Below are 27,357 nucleotides of genomic sequence, written 5' to 3' on the forward strand. Positions count from 1 at the left end.
ATTGACTCCTGCAACCGAAAATAATTTTTCCAGAATGATTTGAAACACATGGAATTTCAGTGGTATCATTCATTCATGATCAGGCATTATATTTTCGGTAACGAATTTTTTTCCTGAATCTGGGTAGGATTTCGGGGGTATGTGTATTCACAAAAAATGATTGTAATTGACCCCCGAAACCAAAGTAATTTTTTCAGAATGATTTGAAATTTTTTTATTTAATGTTTTAATAACTTTTTAACAAAGCCTCAATCGAGAAATTGATATTCTCGATTTTCGTCTTATTTTGGCCTCTAGAGTCTCCCATCAAAATTGTTCCCAGGGTTGGCCGAACACCCTGTATAACAGAATTTACTCGTATTTCAATTTTGAGACTTTTGTCGTATATAAATATTCGATAAAATCGGCAGTAACCGTGATGCCAGTCCACTTATTAAATCCAGTGATCCCTTTCTAAAGTTATGGAGTGAAATAAGAATATTACAGATGCTAAATTGTATAACTTTTTCAAAAATTGTACGATTTCTACTCCCAGTAGAAAGTAGATTTTATAGAAACTTTCGATTTGGCATTAGTATAGAGGAAAATTTATGTTATTCTTTGGATTAAGGAAAAGAAACTTTTAAACGCGAATTAAAATTGTTTATTAAACTTAAAAGCATAACGAAATATTGCACAAAAATACGGCACACACAAACATATACCAATATATATTTTAGCTCAATGCATATTTAGCGCCATTTTTTGAGGCCCAAAGTAAAGTAAAATGTGGCGGCTAATTTAAAAATTGAAAATCACGATTTGACTAATTTTTGTTACAAGTAACCAATTTATTTAAATAATTCTTTACTATCGCTAATAGTTCAGTTTTCGTTTGTTACTGATGCGTTATCGTTACTCACAACAATGCAAGTAACACGAAGCCAATTTGGAAAGTCAAACACAACGAAGTTAGAACAAACTACACGAATTCTCGAAATTTGCTAGCTTCGCGTTTCGCCGTGTGATTGGAATAAATAAATCTTTTCGCGAGATATCTTTACTCGAAATAAATAGCGCCGACTGGAAAGTGTTTCCATCGTGGAAGAAAATAATTTCGGTGAACCGAACAACATTCGACCGAGGGAGAACGATGTAAGGGGTGGGAATTTACTCCCCCAACCGTCGCGAAAGTAGCCGGAGCGTCCCATCTGGCGTCAGAAGCGTGGTCAAGCATTTCAACGGAAGTCAGAGTTTCGTGTAAAAAGAACGGACCACGCTGCTGTTTTTCCTCAATTAGTTTCGCCCGTGCTCCCCGTACGTGCGTCCGGTTCGTTCTTTTTATAATACCTGAACGTTTTACGGTCGCGCAGCATCGAGTGCATAAATATTTTACGACTACGTAAGTTCCTTTTTTACCGTCCCCGTCCGATACTTGTTCCACTATTTTGCATACTCTACACGACCAGTACTTCGTTATTAAGTTTTCCTTGGTCGTTCGTTGGAGTATCGTCGGCAGAAACTTCCACTTTTTGGATATTCAAGACACTAATAACGTTTAAGAACTTGGTTTATCGGGTCTTATAAGAAATAGTTCGACGTTAAGCATACGTCGTTATTCGTGGATGGATAAATCTTAACACGAACATTAAATATGAGTAAAATCAATTAATTGCTCGTTGTTACAGCATTGGAAATTTTTCTGGGAAAAGCTGAACTCATATATGCTTCGTGTTACTATTTTTCGTTGGAGAAACTTTTATCTCTATATCGTTGTAAACATTAAGAATGGTTTAAAAATGGTTTTTTGATTTAAAAATGATGTTGGCTCTTACGGAAGTAAGCGAGAAGGAGGAAAGAAAAGGAAAAGAGAGGAGGTCGCTGGAGCACTTGTGAGAAAGCTAGAGGTTAAGCGTAGTCATCTGGTGGCCAGCGCGGGAACTATCGCCACAATGTAAATATCCATTACAATTCTAATATTGTTTTTCCATCTCTACAGAAGTACTGACACATACGAAAACATTCAATTTATAAATTATTTTATATATTGTAGCGTGGACGTAATTACTTAAACTCTGAATAAATAATAAATAGTCGATAGATATTATGGATTAATATAAATTTGAATTAAGTATATAGAAATCATTAAATTGGTTGTTTACAAGAATTTTCTGTTAGTAGTTTTTAAGTTATGTTGTGGTGCCCCCACTCCTGCGTTTGTAAATATTTTGTATGTGTTTGTGTATTCAAACATGAACGAAAACTCTATAGTTAATGTAGAGTAGGGAGAAAAAAGAATAAATCCTAGCACAAATTGCCAATCATACTGGATCAGATCTTATATTTTTTCTTCTTCGTGGAATTCATGATACATAAATTACCAATTGCAAGAAAAAGAGTAGGTGCAATCTCTTGCACCGGAAATTACATCTGTGATTATTGCAAATAATTTCCAAGACTTAGAATCGATATTTAACAAAAATGATTGTTTCTATGCTGTAATTTTTGTTTGACCCAAAGGAAAAGATAATTTCCTTTCCTACTTTTACTTTTAATTTTATTGTTGTGAAAGTAGATTTAAATATTGCTATTTCAAGTTGCACCTCGCCCAGATTGTCACTTTGTGAATGTATAGTAGAGTGAAAAAGAAAAAGTTCTAGCAAGAATTTCCAATCGTAAATCAAAATTCGCTATTTAAATCGCGCCGAGAAAACGCGATGCAGTTCTTCAATCTTGCACACGGCCACGAAGTTCGAGATTGACAGAAGCGAATTCGTGACTTTGAGACACGAACGTGAAATTCGTTCTTGAGCTGCGAAGGAACGTTTGAAGTGCATCACGTCGATTGGTACACCAACCTACGCGTATAATTCGTAGCCTTGTGCATACTTATTACATCCTTCCTGAGATGTGTTCGGAGAAAATTTCACGTTGCAGCAAATTCTTTGATTCTTCACCTTACAGACGCACCGTCGTGTTAGGTAAACGTTAATTTTATTTATTTTTAACTTTAATACTTGCATTTTGTTGTATGTGTTTCTATTTAAACGTTCAAAAATTTAGTTATATTTCTCTTAATATATTTATTGCTTTATTGCCAAAGGGTATAGGAATAATTTTTATAATTGTGGAAAGTAAAAATAAATTTATTCAATTCAAGTTTTCATGTCTGTACATGGAATGTGGAATGTGTTTCATCTTGAATAATAACATTATATGAAATATTGTGTTATATTTTTATACATTGTAATATTATAAGTATTACGAAAATTTCAATAATCTCATAGATAATAGGTTACTTGTTAGAAATTTATTTAACATTGAGAAATACTGAAGTGTCACAGAAATGGAATAAAGAAAAGACAATTAATATTTTCGAAATTATTTCGTGAAATAAGATAATGTAATTTGAAGAATGTAATAACCACGAAATTAAAAAAAGCATACAATTAATTGATATAGTATTTAATACAACACTGCCACGTATTGATGGATGAAATAACAATTTAACTATGTAAATAAAGTGGAAATTTAATTCATATTAAATTCCATGTGTTGGAAAAAAATCATTCAAAATTAACTTACAATAAGGAATTTATTGATCCACAATATTAAAAATTTTAATTTACGATTCCTACACAATTATTCACTTTTATAACGATTGTGTTGCACAGAAATATTGCACAAGCCTTAGAAATTAGAGAAACATCGAAAATTTTAAAGCAAGACAAGAATTTCTAAATTCGTAATCAAAATTGAAATTAAAATCGTATTTAAAATTATGGACAGATGAATTATGTTTAATATTAGGTGTATTGTAATTCCAACAAACATATTAATAACATTTAGTGGTGTAAGCAGGGCTCGTGAGAAAGAGCTGCAGAAGATACATCATACTTAAGCTCGGAGTAAAAATTCCAAGGATTTAAAAGAGTATTTGCATATGTTTTGCGAATATCAATACTTGCATTTTGTACTACAGCTCATGGCATAAAATGCAGAGATAAAATCGGAATGAATAATGAAGAAGGAAAGTGGCTTGAGAGAAACTTTTGAATCTCCGATGAAATAAATTAAAAGCCTTACATGCAGTATCGAGCGAAATGTAATTTTATTCGCCACGACCCGATTACATATAATCAGATTATTGTTTAATCATGGTGTAGTCATAATCGTAAATCTTTAAAGCGTGTAATAACTTTTTAATCACTGCTTAATTACTGTGTGATTACAGTGGAAATGTAGTGTGATTATATGTAGTCGTATCATAGCAAATGTGGGCAGATTACACTTTGCCCAACTCTACTTGCACGTAATCACATTATTTTTTAAAAATTATTAACTGACACGATACTTTACTGTTACGTTAATAGTACAATAATTATAATATTATTGTGTGAGTTGTAATATTGGAAATGAAGTGAAAATTATAGTCCGTTTAAAATTCAAGTTTATCTGTAGGAAAATGAAATATTTAACCAATTAAACGATATTTGTCACATCACAACAAAGAAATAAAATTGTCATCGATGGTATCCATTAAGGGTTAATATTTAACTGAAAAATATACCACTAATCTTTTGACGATCCATTAAAAAATATAAAAATTAGGTTCGAAAATAACATTCAGCCGTTAAGTAAAACATATAAATAACTGAAGTTTCGAAATTACTGAAATTGGAACGATAACAAAATTTCATAACGTAAATATATAGTTTAAAAACTCTCCGTTCACTATTTTAAACCGTGGTGTGAAAAGTTAATTTAAGAATAAAACTGTTTAATAATAAGAGAACTGCGAGCTGATAGTAGATTTTTGAAAGGGTTTCCATGAATTCTCAACGCTCGAGGGACAATCGCCCGGGCGGAATAAAGTGAAAATTTCACACGTTGCCATTCCAGCTGCGTCGTCAACATAAATTACTCGCGGTCGACCTCGCGTAATGCAACGATACGCCGGACGGAAGCATACGTTTCGTTTGACGGCTTGAATATAAATAATGTTAGCCCGACGTCCGCGTGAGTCGTCGATCCAGTCGAGAAGGAAGAGCGCAAACAACGCCGCAGATATTTTTCAAACGTTCTCCGTCCGCAGCTTTGCAGCTCATATCTTTTTCATACGTCCATTTGTAAACATGTATGTACATCTGTAATGACGAAAAGCGCGTGCAATCTGTAAACATCCATATGCAAATAGGGATCGTTCATCCGGGAGCGCGGCCCATGTATCGGAGCCGGGGAAAAACATTGCGACTCTAGATTGGCTAGTAGCCCGTTTGTTTGCCCGTACGACCGTGGGTATCTGTTGTCTGTAACATGAAATAAGGATAACACGTTCAATCGGGCGAATCGAACGGGAAACATTCTGAAAGTTGCATGAACACGTCAGAAGAAAACGATGGAACGTAGCTAATTATGATAAAAAGGGAGCTACAGAAGTTTTAAGTCTCCTTCGTTAATCCTTTGATACCCTACAGTTCGTTATGAAAGCATCCAAATGTTCGCTGTTAACATTTGCCTGGCCATTTGTAGATCTGTACTACTTGTTTGACCATTTGTGAATCTGTACTACTTGTCTGGCCATTTGCAGATCTCTTTTACTTGTTCGACCATTCTCAACCTGTATCACTCGTTTGATCATACACTCATCTATTGTACTTTTTCAGCCATATCTCGATATTTATTTATTTATTTACGGGTTTGTACACCCTTTGATATAATACAGTTGTATAATATGTGAAAAGGTCTCATTAATTGCGTGTGTTATGAAATTCAGTGCATACAACACTAGTGACATGCATTTTAAAGGAATACAGAGAACTGCTGAAGAAGATATTCTTAATATAGATAGACATCTTCTTTGTAACTTAATGGATGTAGGTGATCAATGTAATACATTTTCAACGGCCGATAAACTGTTGCTTAGTTGTTGATGTACTACCTGGCTGACCATATCTGAAACTGTACTACTTATCTGGCCAATTGTCGATCTGTTCTACTTGTTTGGTCATGTCTCAATGTACACTACTTGTTTGATCATTGTCTATCTATTCTACTTGTCTGGATAAACGTCAATCTGTATTACTTGTTTGGCTATGTACCGATCTGTTCCACTTGCGTAGCCAAATATGGATTTGTTCTGCTTGCCTGACCACATATCAGTTTATTCTACATTTCTGACCACATGTCAATCTGTACTACTTGGCTGATCAGATGTAAGCCTGTTCTACTTGCCTGACCATTTATCTGTCCAATATCCTCACTATTGAGTTACCTATTGAAATAAGCAACTATTCCTTTTAATTCCTTTTAATTTATATGCATTGGGTTATTCTGTTCTTTTTTAGTTTTTGCTATAAAACTTCAACTGCCATGTCATTCATATATCAATACCAGAACTTTTAACTATGGATCCGAAACAATTAATTTTTAAATCGAAATGTTAAAGTAATTAAATTTGAATAGGATTTATAAATTTGAGCGAGTTTATGAAAATAAGTACCGAGTGAAATTTTTATTTACGCAGTTTAGAATTATCTAAAATTAAAGCGTTTGCTCTCGTAAAATATCGTTCGATTTTGGTAGTCAATGTGTTAGAACTTTAAACGATAATATCGCTTCTTAATTATGCTATTCTTTACCAATGGATAGAGAATGTGAATAACAATATTCTCAATGTAAGAAAAAAGATTGTCCACGCAGCTGACGATTTCTTTCTTTTCGCGAACAGACTGATTGGATTTGATTCCACGAGTCGTCTGATTGATAGTCGCTCGATTATGCGAATATCGAATCATCATAATTATCGTACGACCATTATTTCAGCAGAGGGTTTAACGTTGCTGATTAAAGGCTAATGTGATGTACAATTAATTAACGAGCTGTGGTGCGGCCCCCTCGATGAGCAAACAATTCAAAGAAGGAAATCGAAATGTCACTGAATTGGCCGTAACTTGTTGAAAATATCGGAACTAGTTGGCTACGTGTTCGATGCTAAATCGCTAGTTAATTACGAGTCGATCGTACTATTGTTATTGATTTTCGTCGCTCGTTGATGCACCGATTCTATGGTTTCTCGATGTCATATGTCCTTCGATGACAATTGTGAAGCCAAAATGAAAATGAAATGGAAATCAAATTTTTATTGCATTATATTAAATTCATTAAAAGAGATTCATTTTATTTCTCAATAAACTATAGAAAAGATTAGACACTATAGTGGTCAACATTCCACTTTCTTTCCATTTTCAAGCACTTTAATTATAAATAATAAACCTTTATTCGTGTATTTTGAATATATTTATTTTAATTTTCGATACATACAAAATTGTGTTAATATTATGATAGATAATACTTGCATATTGCAAACAGTAAATACCAATTATAAATAAGCGGAAGTTCGATGGAAAATGGCGGAGCCAATCAGAAAAAAAAGCGTTACGGCGAATCATATTTGATGGCACGCTAGACGAAGAACGAAAAATTGTATTTCCCTTGCGAATAAATGAGTCGATGTTCGATTATTTCCGCGAGCCCGTCGAAAATAGAAGTAAGCGCAATTTCGAGCAATATTCGAGGGAACTAATAGGATATCAGTTATTTTCTGCGAAACTAGCCTCGTCGGGAGACGCGTTGTATTTCTCCGAACGGAGCACGGTGCAATAAAAGTCTATCAAACGTCGTTGGAATTTTATGAAAATACACAAAGAAATGGTATCCAATTTACAACGACCATTAATTTCAACGAGTGTCTAAGCGCGTGCAATTTTGTCACGGTACGTGCTCGATTTTAATCCTTCGTTCCGCGTTGTCTTTTCTCGATCAATTTCGGCGCTCTCCAATAAATATTTAGACTGATTAATGAATGCATTCACGAGGCATCGCTGCGTGGCAATATTTCAGTGTCAAGAATTTCACTCGCCGTTCGTTCTTCCTTCGAGTCGCGCGAGGGAAATTGATTTGGCTTCGGATTTTACGTCAAATCTGCCCTGACACCCTACATTTAATTCATTTCTGGCTTCGTCAATTACGCAGCAAAATGTAAACCGTAATTACAAGCGATGCTTCGCCGTTCGTTGCTTCGAATACTGTTTTCGCTACGAACGAATCAAAATTATTACAGAAAAATTACTTCGAACAAGACTTGCGTAATTTACGTAAAAAATATAATTTTATGATTAAACAGAAAAAAAAGACCTTGAAATAATCTTGAAAACGTCTACATATTAAAAAAAAATTAGTAGTCACTTGAATTCCTCTCACTAAAAATACTAAAAAGTACCAGCTTGTTTTTTCTTTAAATATCGTGTCTATGATATTTTTTATTATATTAACTTAAACGGAAATAAATAATTGAAACATTTTATTATGAAATTATGAAATTTCAACATATCAATAAGGTAGATTAAATTAATATCTAATGGTACTTTACTAAATTTTATGATAAAAGCATGTAGAATGAAGCTTGTTACAAATTAAATTTACCAACATTTTCGTTCTATAGATGTATTTGATAGCATCGATATTAATGGACATTGATATGGACAAGAGATTCTCTTTGTTTCCAGCACTGTATCGAAATGATTGGCAGCAGAAATTGCTTGTAATGCATAAAATTAAATGAAAAACGATATACATCAGGAAATTATTAAATTACGAATTTTAAATAAATTTAACAAAGATACAATGGCCACTCAAGTCAGGTTATTGTACAGGTTATTGTTCAACATTGTTATTATTGTTGTTCACTCATACATCAATGGTCGATTTCTCGCACATCGTCGCCTTTTCAAGATAAATGTATACAACAAAACTTATTCGTGCTTAAATTTTGAGACTTTTCTGTAGTATACTCGATAAAAACCCCTTGGCTCAAACTCACGAACGTTATCGTAGGAGGTGGGTGAAGTAAAAATGTTACTGGTATTAAAAACGTTCAAGAATCAAAGTACATATTTCTTCTTCCTTATTTTTAAACTTAGTCTTTCACATTTTCCAAGAAATTCAATTAGTCTCACGAACATTTAATGACCAGTTGTAGGAATTGACGAAGACGACTACGTGAAAGGGGGAAAATAGCAAAGTATTTCTTTTTCCTTATCTTTAAACTTGGTCTTTCACATTTTCCAGGAAATTTAATCAATCTTACGAACATTTAATGACCAGTCGTAGGAATTGACGAAGACGACGATGTGAAAGGGGAAAAATAGCAAACATTAGGGATTATTGTACGTTGCAAAGAGTAAATGCAGAACGATTTACATTAAGAAAGACCAAAGGTAAAAATTATAAATGAGCTTGATAGATCACAGTGGGAGAAATTGCACGAAATCTCGAAGTGTCGTCTTCTCCTTTGGTCTCCTTCGGATGTTCGATAAAGTGGCAGGGAGCACCTGGTCCGGTGATCCTTTGACGAAACGAGCCAGTCATCCGCTCAGTCTCGAGTGGCTCAACTTCGAGAACGTACTTGCTCTCTGTGTCCACGGCTGTGCTTGACTCGTCATCGGTTCATCAGACGAATTATTCAATTTGAAAATTTCGTTCGACTCGGATATCGTTTGCCCGGCGACTAAATTTTCAAACTCTCGGAGGTTACGATACTTTGCGGGCTGGAACCAGCTGGGTACGCTTCACGGCCCATCGAAGCGTACCGTTCCACTATAGAAGGAAGTTTATCGCGACGAACGCCGTATAATGTGACACGCATAAGCTCCGACTTCGTCGAGATTAAATGTTGCTCGGCATATTTGAACAATTCAAATATATTCTATTTTATCTTTCAGAAAATTCCACAAGAAAAATATGAAACTTCTAAAATATTGAGTTTTCGATGATTTATATTTATTTATTTACGGATATGTATTCCCTTTTATACAAAAATAAAACGACATAAGTATAAAATATATATATATAAAATCTTATAAACTATGTAAACTATATAAATTGTATAATAAATTTTCAATTTTATTTAATATATGAGTGAGTTAATTGCACTTTGGAAATGTACTGTTGCATTTGAGAAAAAATTATATCATAATAGAAAAATTCTCTCCAAAAAGTTACTAGAATCACTCTGAGTAGTAAATATTAACCAATTGTGTAGTTTGATTTATTTCTACACTAGGATTTTTCTGTTCTCAAAGCTGTCAGAATTTTTATCACGCAATTCGAGTAGCTTTTCGAGTGTTGTGTTAAAATAGCAGAATCATCTGTCTATTTTTTTATTCGCTGGACTTCCTTCAGTCACCAGCCGCAAGGAATTTGTAGCCCGTATAACAAAACCCTTTCACCGTGTCTCAAACGAGCTGTATCTCCATCATGCTCCGTTTGGCTGGAGAATTCGCTTAGACCAAGAAGACGGGAACGGAGCGAGTGGAATCGAATTGTCATTGCACGGTCAAACAGACGTTTGGATCCCCCTTTTCGCCAAAAGGGCTCGGTTCCCTTTGATGTAAAAGTGGTTCTAGAAATTTAGACGAAACTTTCGGCGAAGAAACTCCGATTCCACTGAATTACACCGTGTATGGAGTGCAGGAATACTCACGTGCAATTAAACCAAATTCCATTAACTCGATTAATAAATGCCCTATACTATTTGTACGTAACAAAACATTGTTTATAAAGAATATAAGGTATTCTCGATAAGGAATATGAGACTTAAGGGTTTGTAGATATTTTTGAAAGAGACAGGGTTATTTGTAAATTGTCTGTTCAAATGTTTCAAGTTTTATTCTGTAAGAGAATAAATTTTTGACTTTTAAAAATTTAGCAATTTTTTAATAGAATCAATTACTATTATTGATATCGAAGAAATTCTTTTTTTAATGCCAATAAAATTCTAGACATATGTATTTTGTTACGAAAAATATTGAACAACCCTTTTAAACATTTTGAGATATCATTGAAATCCATCGTACTTTAAGTACAATACGAGGTATTTTATTAAAACTTTACGCACTTGTAAATCTACTCATTATATTTACGAAAGTTTTACAAATTAATTTTCAAAGAAATGCTTCATTTTCATTCGACAAATGTATAGAAATACTATTCTACAACATTTCTAACAACGAATTCTTATTTTACGAATTTCTCTTCGATGTTCGGGTATTTTCAATTTAAAAACAAAATATTTGATTATTTTTGTGTTCGAACTACAAAGTTAGTTAACTAACAACGCTGCCACCGTCACGATATGGCAACGTCGTGCCCAGTTCTGCATCGCGATTGGTTTCCCATTCTATTTCGGCGCCGCCGACTACCCGCCCCTCAGATCTCAAACTAAAATAATCTTACCATACTTTCGACATTTTTTTTTAACCCATCATGGTAAATTAGCTTCTGACAATGCGTCGTTTTAATCATTGACAGAGAAACGAGACGCAAAATGGGGCTGGGAATATAATTTCTCGAAATGTCTCTGGTTCTCTGAAATGTGTAATTGGAGGGCTCAGCCATTATGGTCCGAGACCAGTTAACTTAATTTTGTGTAAATTAATTTTAAAGTGCAATTACAACCACTGAATTGCAAAACTACGCAACGCATTAAATACAGTATGCTTGCGTTCAAACATGCTGGGTTCTCCTGTTGTCAGGAATCAAACAAATTGTATTTCGGGCAATCGAATCGAATTACTTTCTGTCTTGAGCATTAAATAAATGAAATTTAATTTGGTCCTTCCGATATTTGTTGGGTGCAGGATATAATATTTCGTATTGGGTAAATCGAAATACTTACAATGCAGCTGGTATTTTTAATTCATAAATAGTCCCCACGAATCCATTTATGGCATTGAATTTAATTTCTTTGAGAATAAATTACAAAAGCTCTATTTTTCATTATCATTTCTATACAAAAATAAGGTACTTAACTTACTTTTGATTTATGTTATATTTAGTTTTTAATAGTTTATACCGTTAATGAAGTAAATTATTGTTGTAGTTTTATGGATTTTGTCTTTTTGTAATTTAATGATGCAATTAAGTTTATTTAAAATTGAGCTTCCGTAAAAATATGTTAATTTGATAAGAAATATTATTAATTTTTAGATGTATCATAAATATATTAAATTTGAACGTATTTCATTTTCGTTACTTTTTTCTTTAAGATATATTCAGTAATTTACAGGATTTTCATGCAATATAAAAGATTCTGTTCGCTATATCTTTCATAAAATTTTGGATCGTACTCTTTTTAACCCTTAATTGAAACCACAGGAGAAACTTCATAACAGAGAGATTTTGTTGTAACTTTTTATTAATGAAATTTTACCACATTTAATTTTTGTATAGATGAACTTGCGTTTTAAAGAGAATACAGTTTTCACTTTATTTTCGATTTTATAATTATAGTATGTGGATGAAAATTCACCTATTTAAAGGTGTTCTAACCCTCATTATGTATCATGTGAAACAAGTATCATACAAACAGTTTAATTCCGTATATTTTATAAAAAAAATAGTCTTCTACCTCCATCCATCTTTTCATTGGAAAGCATTAATCTTTTATTTTAAGTATATTTTTTAATTTTAGTACTGACTACAATTTTATTTCTCACAATATAATGATTGTATACAGAGCGTTCGGCCACCCCTGGGAAAAATTTTAATGGGAGATTCTAGAGGCCAAAATAAAACGAAAATCAAGAATATCAATTTGTTGATTGAGGCTTCGTTAAAAATTTATTAAAAAATTAAATTAAAAAGTCTCAAATCATTCACGGAAAAGTTATTTTCGGTTGTGGGGATCAATTACAATCATTTTTGGTGAATAAACATACCCCCGAAATCCTACGCACTTTCCAGTAAAAATTCGTTACCGAAAATTTCATGTCTGACCATTCCTTTATACGTTCTACTGAAATTTCATACGTATCTTTAAAATGTCATGACTTCTGAGTGGATTGGAAGGTTTTTATGTTTCAAAATGCAAACTCCGTGTATTTTAATGGAGAATATGAAGAAATTCTAAGAATATTGAGAAAGTTGTTCCTTAACCCCATAAAGTTAGAAAAACCCCATAAAAATGGTCCAATTTTCAAACGGTCATAACTCCTACAATAGTCAATGGATCTCATTGAAATTTAGTCTGGAAGTAGAGCTCGTGGATACCTACAAAAAAGTATTGGACAACATTTCCGTACAGCATCAAACAAAATTATTAAAAATCAAAAACCAATTTTTAAGAAAAATCGACAAGGGGTTACCTACTGAAATTTTTCGACGAAACAGAACAATTTTAAATCGTTCTGAAAAAATTATTTTTGGTTGCGGGGGTCAATTACAATTAATTTTGATGAATACATATACCTTCGAAATCCTTTGCACTTTCGAGAAAAAAATTCCTTACCGAAAATCTATTGTGTGGCCGGAAATATTTCTATAACTTTTTAACAAAGCCTCAATCAACAAATTAATATTCTTGATTTTCGTCTTATTTTGGCCTCTAAAATCTCCCATTAAAATTTTTCCCATGGGTGACTGAACACCCTGTATAATATTTCGATAAACAATACTATTTAAAATATTTAAGTTACACTCGTTTTTTATATCCTTTTTAGATTCACTAGACTCAGAAAGATTGTTGGAATTTTTTACGCGTTTTAATATGCCATAGCTTCAATATTTAATAACAAAGTAAAAACCGTTCAAGATTCTTTGCAACGTACATATCGATTTGCGTTACGAAAAGTAACGCGTTTCATTTATCTTACGAAGACCCAGCAAATTTGTCTTCGTTGTCGTCAAAAATATCACGTTTCGTTTTTCACAGCGAAAGAAGCACATTTGGGTGGCGAGCTACGAAAAGAAGCATGTTTCGTCTTTTGCCACGGCAACTAATACGTATGATTCACCGCGAAAAATAGTACGTTCCGTTTCCGGAGCGACGAAAAGAAACAGATTTAAAAAGTCAGCCAAGGAAAGAATATATTTCGTCATTTCCTACGAAAATTAACACATTTAAGTGATTTGTCACGAAAAGTAGCATATTCACTCTGATATACTGCAAATTGTTGTTTATGTTGAAGCATAAACTGCCGGGAGAGTAGCTGCACGCAATGAAAGAATAAAAAATACAGCGACGCGTACTTCCTGCAAAGTACAGCACATTTTTTCAGGTCTGCCGCGTGGTGTCTTATAATTTGTTTAACAGGAATGAATGAATTCCTTTCTCTGAGTCTTGCAAGAAACTTGTTTATCGTCCTCATTATTTGCACTTTATATTGGCCGTATAAATTCTTGTGTACACTCGCATAATTGAAACCTATGAGTCGATTAATCTATTAAGTATGAAGTGTCGAGTGAATAAGACATCCGTTATTAAAATTTATTGGAACATATGATTTTTAAAGTATAACGTTTGAAACCGCGAATAAAGTGCAATGCAATTTATTTTTTAACCTTTTTCATAATATATTACGTCGTCTAAAAAATAACTGCGTATGTTTTAAATTAATAATAAATGAGAATGATCAAAATAATTAAAATTTTTTTAATAAAAATAATTCCAAATGACTTCAATTTATGATTCTTTTAAATGGAGTAAAATATTCATTCGTATCAGGCATATAGTATTGTCATAAAAAATTCTTAAATGAAAAATGATTGCAGAATTAAAATGAACCGAAACCTTTGTTTATATTTTCAAGAAGATGGATGTAAAGTTTTATTTTGAAATTTGAGAAAATGAGAGCACGTGTCCAAACAATTCAAAACTTGTTTTTACATATTTTAAAAGTTTAAACATTTGTGTATTTTTACGATTAAAAAAAGACAGAGACAGAAATAAATGCACGTTGAAATAATTAAATTCAAAAAAATGTTTAGTACGCGAAATTTTAGCATGTAGAATAATGAAATTAAAAGATTTGAATAAACATTCTCGACGTGTTATAAATAGTATGAAAATTAAACTCGAATTAAGGATCAATTAGGAAAGTGTTTTTGGAATAAATTAAATAATTTCCACTAAACGTTGGAATAGTCCGATTAATAGTTTCTTTACACATTTATTTTAAATAGAATTTTTCTATTAACTTAAAATATAAATTTAATAATCATTACTATATAAATAAAAATGTACATCGGTCATTACTGTAAATTATAACGGGTAGGTTTGATAAGACAGACTCAAAATACTGCTAGTAACGTTAAAAAAAAAAAATACAAAGAATAATCAATTCATAAAGTTCTCAGGTTAAGACTTAAATTAAATAATTTCATTTGAATATTGAGAGGAATGAAATGGTACTTGGAAAACTATATAAATTCTAGCACATGGAATAAATAATGAGTTACTGGACAGAAGCCATTAAGGGGATCTCTCTATCATCGTTTGGTATTATCCCCGAATATTTTCTCGCCACTTTATTATCTTGAACCTCATCTGTTACTTTCATAGCATTCCAAATTGCCTCCTTATTTTAAATTGCCTACCTACCAAAAACTGACCATAAATGACCACAAATTCAAATTGTCAAATATTCTTCACTTTTAGACAAACAGCGCTGATTGATTAACGTTAAATCGAAAATTCTCTATTTTCTCGATGAACCTGTTCCCCGTATAATTGGATCCGACGGCGATATTAACCGGAAATTTGCGTTTAATAATTTCGTCTGTTAGTCGTTAAAACCGATGAAAAGCTGTTTCTGTGAAAAAGAGGATCCGCCCGAATAGCTTTGTAGAGTATCAGAATGGAGGTTCCATCAAATTTCCTCGGTGTTTCTTTTCTTCTCCCGTCGGCTGTAAAGCGTTGTCCAATATTAAAGCGGCGGTTTACCAAAGTACACTAACCGCGTCAACATGGAGACAATAGAAGGGATCTGCTTTTTCTTGTGCATACGCTTGTCCTGGGGCACGTACGACTCAAATTCCACGGCGACTCGTCGGTTGACGAACGTCATCATGGTGAGTAAATCACGAGTTAGCCCGTGCTCGTTCAGTTCCGCGCAAAGGGCTTGTATGAACCAGGAACCGGAATCTGGATTTCGCCACGAAAAGAACCCTGAAAAATTAAATATCAAAACTTACACTACTAAATATACGATCGAAGGGTTAAATGGCGACTTAAAAGTCAGTTACCAGACGATTTTGAAGTAATTTTGGTTGGTTTGTGTTGCTAATCGATGTGGAATTGAGACAGAAATTTATTTAGAATTTTCAGAACACTCATAGAACATAATGTTGCAAGAGAATTAGAAAGAAAGAAGATGTGAGAAGTAAAAGAGTTATTGTACGTTATTTTGTTTGTAAAACAAGACTGTGATTCAAACTCGAAACTTACAACTTGAAATTTAAACATATAAATTATTATACGAGAATTATATAAGTATTTTAACTTGTGGAACTATATTGCCCATTAATTTCCAGTATATAGACGATAAAATATCTTATAAAATATGTTCCTTCGCCTCTTCTACAGCAAGACCTCGTTAAAACGTCGCAATCCCACCTCGATAAAACATCTCGAATCGTCTCTGTCAATGCAAACTAAAAACTTTCACATTTCTCATCCTATCCCCACAAGAGAATTATCTGTGGGATATTCCTGATGAAAATGAGCTCAAACGCGGCCTTTAATTGCGTTTAATTGCACGTAGTCGGCAATTTTCTGCAAATTTGAAGAATGTATAATTAAAAGTAAGCCGAATACGGTGGCGTTTGGTTTCGTTTTAATTGTAAAACCCCCACCGATTCATTGATTATACTGTCATGAAGATACAATGAAAGATATAAAAGTTGTTAGTTTATATTAGTAGCTGTCACTCGATACGTGCACGGCACGGCTTTGAACTCGGTGATCGAATGCCTGTAATACGAGACGTGTTCGCTGTTGCGCTCACACACATGATGTATCTCATTAGCTTTCCACGCAGAACGGCTCTCGCGTGGCTGAGCCTCGGTTCGAGATGAAAAAGGTCGATTCCAAGAACCAAATCCGTCTGCCTCGTTAAAGCGTTACGAGCAGCTCCGTACTCGAACGTTTTATCGAGGAGTTATTGTATATAACGTTGTTTAAAATCCAATCAACTGGAATCCATAGTCCAGATACTCAGTTTCTCAACCGACTGTGAAGCAACTTATAGGGCCCCAATTCTCTGTTAAATTAGTGGAATTTTGCTTGAATATTTTCAGAAGTAATAATTTCAATTTAATTACTATTATATCATAAATCATCTGAAATAGAAATAAGTATTGTTCAAGAGTATGTACACTGTTTCTGTGTGTTGAAACTAATAGTATTAGTCCAAATCCTTATATTTATCTTATAAATTATATTCAAATGGTTTTCTATGTTTTGAAGTATACAAATCGATAAGGATATTTTTCTATTTGTATTTCACATATTTCGTATAGTATATTTATAAAAAATTTCTTTTTTCGTATCAAGAGGCTTGAGGATATTTTCCAGAGCTGTTGCGTGAAAATAGCTTGCAACTTTTGTATTGTTCCAACAGTCAAAGCTAGTTAGAACTTTCTTAGGTTGCCTGTTGCCTAGACGGAATGCCTCGTAAAACGCCTAGCAGACGAAACTTTGCGTTTTTAACGGGAATGCACATTTATCACGAACGAAGCGTTTCCATTAAAGTAAAAGACACATCGTTAAGAAAAACGCCGTTAATTGCGGGGGAACGTTTTTGCAGCGGACAAACCCGTTCTTCGATTTCGCCATCTGCCCGAGGGCGGACTTTTCCGTGCTACTTAGTCCTTGGACGAGTGAGAACAATCTTTAATTATCACCGAATGATCGACTTCTAGTTCTAGCGTGGCATCGGTGTAATGAGGTATCATTTGTCGACATGACACGTAAGAAAACATTCATCGTAATTCTTCTAGTATTACTAAAAATATGTATAAAGTTCTTTTGGCTACTCCGTCGATTTTATTAAATTTTAGGAAATTACAACTCGAAAAGGTTTTAACAAGAATAAATGATACTCCAAAATTGAAAGTGCCGCGGGTCGGGTTTCTTTGTCAGTACACAAACATGCGAGTGAAACTAATGGAAAAAAGTGTGTTTCAATTATCAACGGAGAAACGAGACCTGGTCAAACTATTTCGGTTAACAATTGATCTAAAAATTCGCGGAAAACATGTGTCTCGTCGAGTAGACCAAAATTGAGTTTGTGTGGCCAAAAAGTTAGTTTCAAATCAGTTATTTTATAATCACTTATTTGTTTAGTTAGACTCTAATGGATACTGTAGAATATTTATTTGTTAACTTATTTTACTATAATTAAATCCAAATTTATAGAATTCTTTTTTTTCAAAATTTTGTTGAAAATATTACTTCGCAAATAACAAACAAGCAGTAAATAATTCTGACATCTCCTTTAATCCATTTGTAGTAGTATAATATTTACTTCTGGGCAAGAAAATCAAAACGAAGAATTCATTACTTTTTGAATATTGAAATTTCAATTTATCTTTTTGAAATTATTTTATCGAATATTTTTTTTACTTCTGGAGATGTTAGAAATTCGAAAAAATGAATTGTGAATAATTCAGAATACCAAAATAAATTGAAAGAAACGTTTCCTAGCAATCGAGAGTTATTTTTCATCGTTTAAAGGTACTCAAATTTATAATAACAAAGTTTAGGAGCCTCAGTGTTGACTTAACTACTGTATACAACTCAATAAAAAAAAGTTGCAGACCTTAAAATTTTCATAAACATTAAAAAACAATATGATCTCCAATACAAAAGAAATTAAACAAAATCTTTATTTTCTTTGACTTTTAACAATTAATACTTTAAAATTTCATTTCTTACTTATTTTAATATCTGGAATCCTCTAAACGATTACCCATCCTTGGATAAATATCCAACATCTGTTATCATGTTCAATATTAGTTCAGTATTAATTCGGTATTCATTCATAGTTTATACACATAACTTCCTCATGCACATATCTGAAATTCTGGTTAGTGAGTTTCTACGAGGCAACAGTTGATTATTTGATTTTCAAACTATACTAGACATATACTATTTCAATGGCACGATTTACACTATTATTATTTATTTTATGTGGTATTCTAGAACAGTTCAATAAAATTTAGTAATTTCAGTTCGATATACTCAATGTTCAATTTATAATTAAATTAGTAATTTTTAAATATTTCAAAATCTTTAAACAAAATTTTATTACCAGTACATTTTTAAGAGGACATCAAATATAACAAATTCAGCATTTACTTTCGCATGTCTTTTTACTCAAATCCAAAATTGTGTTGCATTCAAATAACACTATAGTCTAATTTCGAAAAAATATCGATTTATCTGGATTCCTTTTCTCTTTTTCTTTTAAATTACTGTCATCGGGGAAACGATTTTCAAAAATCCATGCATCTACGTAACATTATTTCTAATTAGTATTACTCTCGATGCTAATTCGCCCCCGCTTCGATGCTTCGAAAATGCGGGGAAAGCTGAACGCAGAAGAAATTAGGAAAACCACGAACGAAGTTGCCTGGATTAAACAGATCTAAACGAGTTTGTATAAACACCAGACTGCATCCCCCTTCTCCCCTAACCCTGCGTATTGTAGGGGGTGTATTGTGTTTATAAAGACGGCACATTTTCACGTGATGGACGGTCCTTGATGAGGTCATTAGTTGCTTTCGCGAACTCGAGCCCGGGGGTAAATATCGTCCTTAATGGTTGGTCGGTTCGGTTTGCAGAAATAACTTGAAGAGCTGTAGAGATCGCAAAAGTATATATTCTAGCGAACTCGTGCATGCCGCGTAAACGTTCCAGGTCTCTTAAAGAGCTCTTGCGTTGGCGCGAAAGATTAATTGTACTTTGAAAATGATTTTTACCCGTTTCTGGGCAACGAAGGCTACTTTTTCCTTCGTACTTCATCCTTTATTTCCGACCGTTCGATCCTCGTTCTTCAATCGTCGATGAGCAATTTCCGTATTTTAATGGCCGCGTTTGATATTCGAGGCAATTTCCTTTTTGTTTATCAGGATCTACTTTAAAACGAAAAACGAATAATGGCTTCGGATGCAGTTTCGAGAATGAAAGGGAATTACGATCTTACGCGGAAAGTATTAAGGGTAGCGAAATGAATTTCTTTCCAGGAATTATTTCTTACCTTCCTGTTGGTTATAAAATATAATAAAGGGGATTTGTTTTGTATAGATAATTAAAAAATATATGGAGGTACTGATATACGTCAGAATTTTGAAATACTCGTTTTTTAAATTTCTTGGTATTTTTAAGTGAAAGTAGAGATTGTGTTTATTTTCAATTTACTTGAAATAAAATTTTGGTCCCGTAAAAATTTTTAGTTGAATTGCAGCTTATAACATTGCATCATTGTATATTTAAAATTTTACGTATATTTAGATATAAACGTGTAAATTTATTCTCTTTCAAAAGGGAGCAACACTGTTCATATACAGGGTGTTCGGCCACCCCTGGGAAAAATTTTAGTGGGAGATTCTAGAGGCCAAAGAGGAAAATCAAGAATACTAATTTGTTGATGGAGGCTGCGTTAAAAAGTTATTAACATTTAAAATTCCGCCCCTACTGAATTTTTTTCTAGAAAATGAGTAGGATTTCGAGGGTAGGTCTATTCACAAAAAATTATTGTAATCGATCCCCGCAACCGAAAATAATTTTTCCAGAACGATTTGAAACACATGAAATTTCAGGAGAATCATTCATTCATGATTAGACATTATATATTCGGTAATGAATTTTTTTCTCGAAAGTGGGTAGGATTTCGAGGGTACATGTAATGACCGAAAATGATTGCAATTGGCCCTTGCAACCGAAAATAATTTTTCCAGAACGATTTGAAATTTTTTTTTTCCATCGAAAAATTTGGGCACCTACCCTACCCCCCTGTCGATTTTTCTTAAAAATTCCTTTTTCATTTTTAGTAATTTTGTTTGACGCCCTACAGAAAAATTGTCTAATACTTTTTTGTAGGTACCCATGAGCTCTACTTCAGGAAAAAGTTTCATTGAAATATATTCACAATTGTAGGAGTTATGGCTGTTTGAAAATTAGACCATTTTTATGGGGTTTTTCTCATTTTGCGGGGTCAAGGACCAACTTTTCGAATATTTTTTGCGATTTGTACATATTCTCTACCAAAATACGCATAGTTTGCTTTTTTAAACATTAAAATCGTCCAATCCGTTCAGGAGTTATGATGTTTTTAAGGTTTGCATGAAATTTCCGCGGTACATTTCTGGCCATAGATTATATTTTCGTTTAGGAATTTTTTTCTCGAAACTGAGTAGGATTTCGGGGGTATGTGTAATGACCAAAAGTGATTGTAATTGAACCCCACAACCGAAAATAATTTTTTTAGAATGATTTGAAAAATTTTTTTTCGCCGAAAAATTTTAGCACCTACCCGATTTTTTTCCTCGTAAGTACGTAGGATTTCGAGGGTATGTTTATTCACCAAAAATGATTGTAATTGACCCCTGTAACCAAAAATAATTTTTTCAGAATGATTTGAAATTTTTTTATTTAATTTTTTAATAACTTTTTAATGAAGCCTCAGTCAAGAAATTGATATTCTTGATTTTCGTCTTATTTTGGCCTCTAGAATCTCTCATTAAAATTTTTCTCAGAGGTGGTCGAATACCCTGTATATAACATTGTGTTATAATACATATTGTAGATTGCAGAGTAGATTTAAAATTTTATGTACACTCAGATACAGACAAGTAAATCCTGCAAATTCTTCACTAATCTCATTCTTAATTATTGTTATAAAAATTAGCATATAAATACGTTCATAAGTGTAGATATAATGTAAATTTACTGCTTTTATTCCATTAATTTAATGCCAGATGAGTACAAGTGAAACCATGTTTACTGATCGGAATAACGAAAACTCTAATAAGAGAATTAATAATACTTTTATCTGCCTTTAAATATTTAAAATGAGAAATGAAAAAACATCATCGAGCCTTGCATAACAATACTAAAGAAATTCGGTGGGGAAGCGGTTAAAACAATTCCTTTGAACACACAGCGTTTCAATAATTGATCGCGAAACGGTTCAGAAAGTGTTCATCGAAATCGAACTTTTCTAGTAAATATGTCCCAGAAGAGTCATCGACGACGTAATTACAGAGAACAAAGACCGAAGTCGTTAGATGCACGCGAACGTTTCATCTCGGAGGCTTATGATGGATTGGGCGTCGGATGAAAATATCACTCGATTCCGGAAAGAAGGATACTCACGGTCTGACAATAGGCGGAAACAGTAGAGACAAAGGAGACCAGAGCGTTACTTTCAGAACGCTAATGCAACGCGGAGTGAAGGAATATAGCATTGTCACTTTCCAGGGCTCGGGAGCGATCGTCTTCGCCGCAAAAACCGTACTCCCGTGAACCCGCGAGATGCTAGCCATTCGTATCTTTGGATATCCGGGCTAATACCGGTATACGTCTCCCGAATGGGACTGTCTGTACACGTAACAGTCGTGCCGAGAACAGGGAACGTCGATACCGGGAGGACGAGCATTTTTTAAATCACCACGTTTACCGTTTCAAATTTTCAACACTTTTTGCTAGAATTTATGGGGGACCCGTAGGAACCCTAAACACCAATGTCAGGCAAACGATTTGATATATTTTAACCCTGAAGACTTTCACCTAACGCTGACTCAAGCACTTTTACGAAATATACAGAGTGTTCGGCCACCTCGGAGGAAAATTTTAATGGGGGATTCTAGAAGGTAAAATAAGTCGAAAATCAAGAATACCAATTTGTTGATTGAAGCTTTGTTAAAAAGTTATTAACGTTTAAAGATGCGTGCACGCGATAGGTTGAGGTAGGCCAGTCCTAGTGGTTCTCTCTCAGAACACTGTAAGGCTGTTACGTCAGTAAGTAGAATTTCTCATGCTGAGTGAGAACCACTATCGCATGTATGCAGCTGTTCGCAGATTGCCGTTTTAGAGGCGCAACTTTAAACGTTAATAACTTTTTAACGAAGCCTCGATTAACAAATCGGTATTCTTGATTTTCATCTTATTTTTGTCTCTAGACTCGCCCATTAAAATTTTTCCCAGGGGTGTATTTCGTCCTATTTGTGTAATCATTTTAACGTAATCTTTGTGTTTCCTTAGTGGGGACAATTGTTTGTTGCATTTGAAATATCCCCTCAGTTTATGCAACGAACCAATTTCCTGGTTTTTAATATAATCTCTGCTATAATTAAACAACACTCGTCCCCAATACTTTACTAGAGTTTTCTTTGTTTCGGTTGCAAAGGAAATGTTTTTAAACCCTTCATTTTGACTTTTATTTCCCCGTTGCTGGCACAGAAAGAGAGTAAACAAGATAGAAGGAAAGAAAGGGAAAGGAGAGTCAAGCACTTGCAAGAAAGCTTTGAGCGTAACCCTCTGGTGGCGACTGCAGGAAGTGTGGAAGTCTCCCAGTAAAGTGGACAGAAAACTAAGCATTCTTTGGCAATTTTTCACAGAAAAATCATGAGACTTCTCCATACCAATGTTTCGCTCACTTTATTACTCATCTTCCGAGGATACACACAAATTTATTTAATACAAAATAATAAAGAACATAGGAGTTCTATAATAATTCATAGATGCTGTTTCAAAAAATAGTCTGACATCGAAACAACTGTTTTACTCATCCAAAACGAAGAAATCAAATTCTATTCGACTTAGCAAGGTCTAAAAAAATTCAGTATCTCAATTTTGCTCGCTTTTCTCGACTTTCAAATTAAAAAAAAAAATAGAACACTACATCAAACTTTAATGATCCCTAGTTTTAGCTATGAAGGCATGTCTGCTGAAGATTCATAATAAATTTCAAGTTAATCCGTCAATTAAAATTTGTGATATCTGCTAGTTTCATGACTGTGACTACTTCAGATATCAGTCATTAAAACTTCGTGTTAATAATTGTAAGAGTTCAATGAAAATTGACACTTAGTGCATTTTGAACGTAATCGTTAATTAAAAGATACTTTGAAATAAGAAGTGCTCCATTGAGCAGTGAAAAATTTTCATTAGAACGTCGAAAATAAAAGATTAATTTCTATGAAATCTTGCATGTGGCGGTGCACGTCCGCGGCGTTCTAAGCAAAACATATGATTTCAGCGTGGTAGTCAATTCAGTCAAATACTAAATACTGTTCCCTCCAAATGGCTGGTGACATCGTTATTTTTACAAATTTCTTCGAATGACTTTGCATGCATATTTTCAAGGCTCCAAACGTTAAAAAATTCAATTTCTCTAAAGTGGAAGGCCCGTGTAATTTTGGGAAGTTCAAAAATCGTTGATGGATACGGTGACGTTTCTCGTCAGTTTTCAAGAGTAAATTCTAGTCGACGGATCTAATCGTATCTCATTACCATCCGGTTCGTGGGAAGAAAGAATCCCGAAAAAGTGGTTGCAGCAAGCCGCCAGCCGTTCCTCTAAAAGCAGCAGTTTCCCCGGGAAGGTTTTTCCGCCGTCGACTCGTCGGTATTCGCGGCACTTTTCGCTCGAGCTTCCTGCCTCGCGGAGAGGTACTTTGTTCCTCGTTATCGATCACAATAGACGAGGACGGAAGCCCAGCTTCTCTTAACGCGGCTGTCGGAGATGTATACGCGGTCTGGCTGGGCGCGAAGTACCGGGGAGAGGCGTGAAAAGCATGCACCGCGTCATAGAAGCCGGGGGACAATCGCGCAGAAGCTTTAAAAAACCAGCCTCGTAGACGAGCCAACGTGAACCAGTGTATCCCGTTATATACGCTGTTTGCGAAGTATACGACCGTGAGCTGCCATGAAATTCTTCGCGACGATTAAATGAAGCGTTCCGTTCTTACGCGGAGCAATATGTGACACTATTTTCACCCCTCGTGCATCAGCGACAAGTAAATGGTTTGAAAAGAAAACGGTTTTCTACTTATACTTATTTATATAAAAATCTTTATTCTTAGAACCCTTTGAAAAAATTTTTTCCTATTTTCCGTGAGTAACAAAGACTTTGATATTATTTTTTTAAATCGGGCCAAGGAACGGTCGAGATTGAGAAAATTAAATAATTCTTTCTGAAACATGATGAGAATATAAACAAAGTGTCATTCAAACAAAAGTAGTGGAAGTTGTAGGAATTCAAAAACCGATTTTAATTTTGTATATATAGGGTGTTCGATCACCCTTGGGAAAAATATTAATGGGAGATTCTAGAGGCAAAAATAAGACGAAATTCAAGAATATCAATTTGTTGATTGGGGCTTCGCTAATTTCAAATTGTTCTGAAAAAATTATTTTCGGTTGCGGGGGGCAATTTCAATCATGTATTGAGAAGAGACATACCTCCGAAATCCTAATCATTTTCGAGAAAAAAATTCATTACTGAAAATATAATGTCTGATCATAACAGTTTGTTACCTTGAAAATTGAAAAGTTTCAAATCATTCTGAAAAAATTATTTTCGGTTGCGGGGGTCAATTACAATCATTTTTGGTGAATATACATACCCTCGAAATCCTACGTACTTTTGAAAAAAAAATTCTTTACCGAAAATATACTGTGTGGAAATGTTTCTATAACTTTTTAACGAAGCCTCAATCAACAAATTAGTATCCTTGATTCTCGTCCTATTTTGGTCTCTAGAATCTCCCATTAAAATTTTTCCCAGATGTGGCCGAACATCCTGTATAATATTTTGAAGGACAATTTTTAGACAAACGCGTGCAAATTAAGTAGTAGAACTTTTTTTTGGAACATAAAGAGGAACTAAACAAAGTGTCATCTAAATTGGATAAAAAAAGTGGAAGTTGTAGATAAACCAAATATCCCTTTTGAATTTTGTGTTAATATTATTTCCGATGAAAATTACACCTTGAAGCTTTCATCAGTCTCAAACACTCTCCATTGTGGAAGAAAAATTTAATTTAATTTAAAATGAGTTATAAATGTGGACTAAAATTTGCTATTAAAATAATGGGATCAGAGTTATTGAAAACGTGATATTCATTTAATAATTTCGTTACAATAAATACAGTTTATTTATTTAGTTATTACACAGTCAAATTCTTATATTCAGAAAAACTATAGATAATTTATGCTCCTTCAATATATAATTTATATGAAAATTTTTTATTTCATTGTATATACAAGTTTTGAAATGAAAGTAAAAAACTCATCTGTTAAATTACAATTCTACAGATGCAAACAGAATTATGCAAATGAAATATTTTATAAGTAGAAATTTCAAAATGTGTTAATTTCCTGAAGCAACAGATGATTCTTCCATAATTATGCAAAGGAATGTGTAATAAAAGCACTCCATTTTATAAAAATTCTACTACTTATAATTTAAAATATATTCCTCGAAAATTGTAAAGAATATCATTTTTTAAATATAGTTTAATATTAGTTAATATTATTTGAAAAATAAGATATTCAAAAGAAAATATTAAAAAGTAATATTCTGAAAAATGCTCTTTCTAAAATATTCAACCTTGTAATTTTTATTAAATTCGATTATTTTCGATGGACATTTAGCGAGTGCATAAAAAAATTGACTTCACAAGAACGTTATATTTTTCAATTTGTACCACATTCAATGTCAAGCTATGTATTTTATTCGCAAATATTCGAATGTGACAACACGATAATTACGTAGATTTTAAATTAAATTCTAAACAGCAGTCGCGTGGAAATAATAACAAAATTTAAAATTACAGTCGACATGATACATTTCTGACGACGTAACGAACAATTACAAAATAATTTACTTCCGTTATCACTTTGTGCAATCTAATTAATATCGACAGTTTTCGAACTCACGTATATGATTGCGACCTTTGTCCATTCAATCTACATTCATTTCCGTTGTTTCAAAATGTGTAACTATAATGATTCAGTCCCCGACAAAGTCTGCCAAAAGCAGCTTGCCGCGGATATTTCCGGGCGAATGGATTACTGGTAAACCAGAAACAAAAAGCTCGAAACAGTTAAACGCCAACAACAACGTTTTGCGCGGCGCACACGGTTTTCGCTTCATTCGATACATGATGAACAATAACAGTTCTTTGTCACCCGAAACCTCGAGAATGCTATCGAATAATTTTGCGAACAATTCGATTGCCAGCAATTCTATTTTCAAATTGAAAACACGTCTCGTATTAAATGCGAATATTAATAAGATCCTTAGTCTGCTACTTAAATATTGTCGCCAACGTTTATTGTTTTTGCAGAATTATCCCGAAGATAATCGGAGCTTTCAATGTTTTGTTTCAGTATTGACTAGAAAAGCTGGAAGTTCATTCGAGCAATCCATTAGGTTGACAAAGTTAGGATTCCTTAATGGGACCGTGATATTCCAGAATTATGAATTAATAAGTTAAATTGTTTAACTGCAACTGTTAAATTTGATAATAATT

At 33.5% G+C, this 27,357-nt stretch overlaps 2 protein-coding genes across 4 annotated transcripts in view; one reads left to right on the forward strand and one right to left on the reverse strand.

The window, feature by feature from the left end:
- Positions 1–27,357, forward strand: part of LOC143351796 (alkaline phosphatase) — a 391,261-nt gene that overhangs the window by 193,625 nt on the left and 170,279 nt on the right. The window lies entirely within an intron of this gene.
- Positions 1–27,357, reverse strand: part of LOC143351847 (caspase-1-like) — a 223,517-nt gene that overhangs the window by 36,342 nt on the left and 159,818 nt on the right. For 2 of the 3 annotated variants that reach the window (XM_076783878.1, XM_076783886.1), the window contains exon 6: positions 15,035–15,985. The exons of the other annotated variant lie outside the window; for it this stretch is intronic. In XM_076783878.1, coding sequence (XP_076639993.1) covers positions 15,744–15,985 — 242 coding nt within the window. In that variant the 3' untranslated portion in view covers positions 15,035–15,743. Of the gene's footprint in view, positions 1–15,034; positions 15,986–27,357 lie in introns of those variants that run through there. 3 annotated transcript variants of the gene reach the window in all.

Source organism: Colletes latitarsis, chromosome 1, assembly GCF_051014445.1.
Source record: "Colletes latitarsis isolate SP2378_abdomen chromosome 1, iyColLati1, whole genome shotgun sequence".
Taxonomy (NCBI): domain Eukaryota; kingdom Metazoa; phylum Arthropoda; class Insecta; order Hymenoptera; family Colletidae; genus Colletes; species Colletes latitarsis.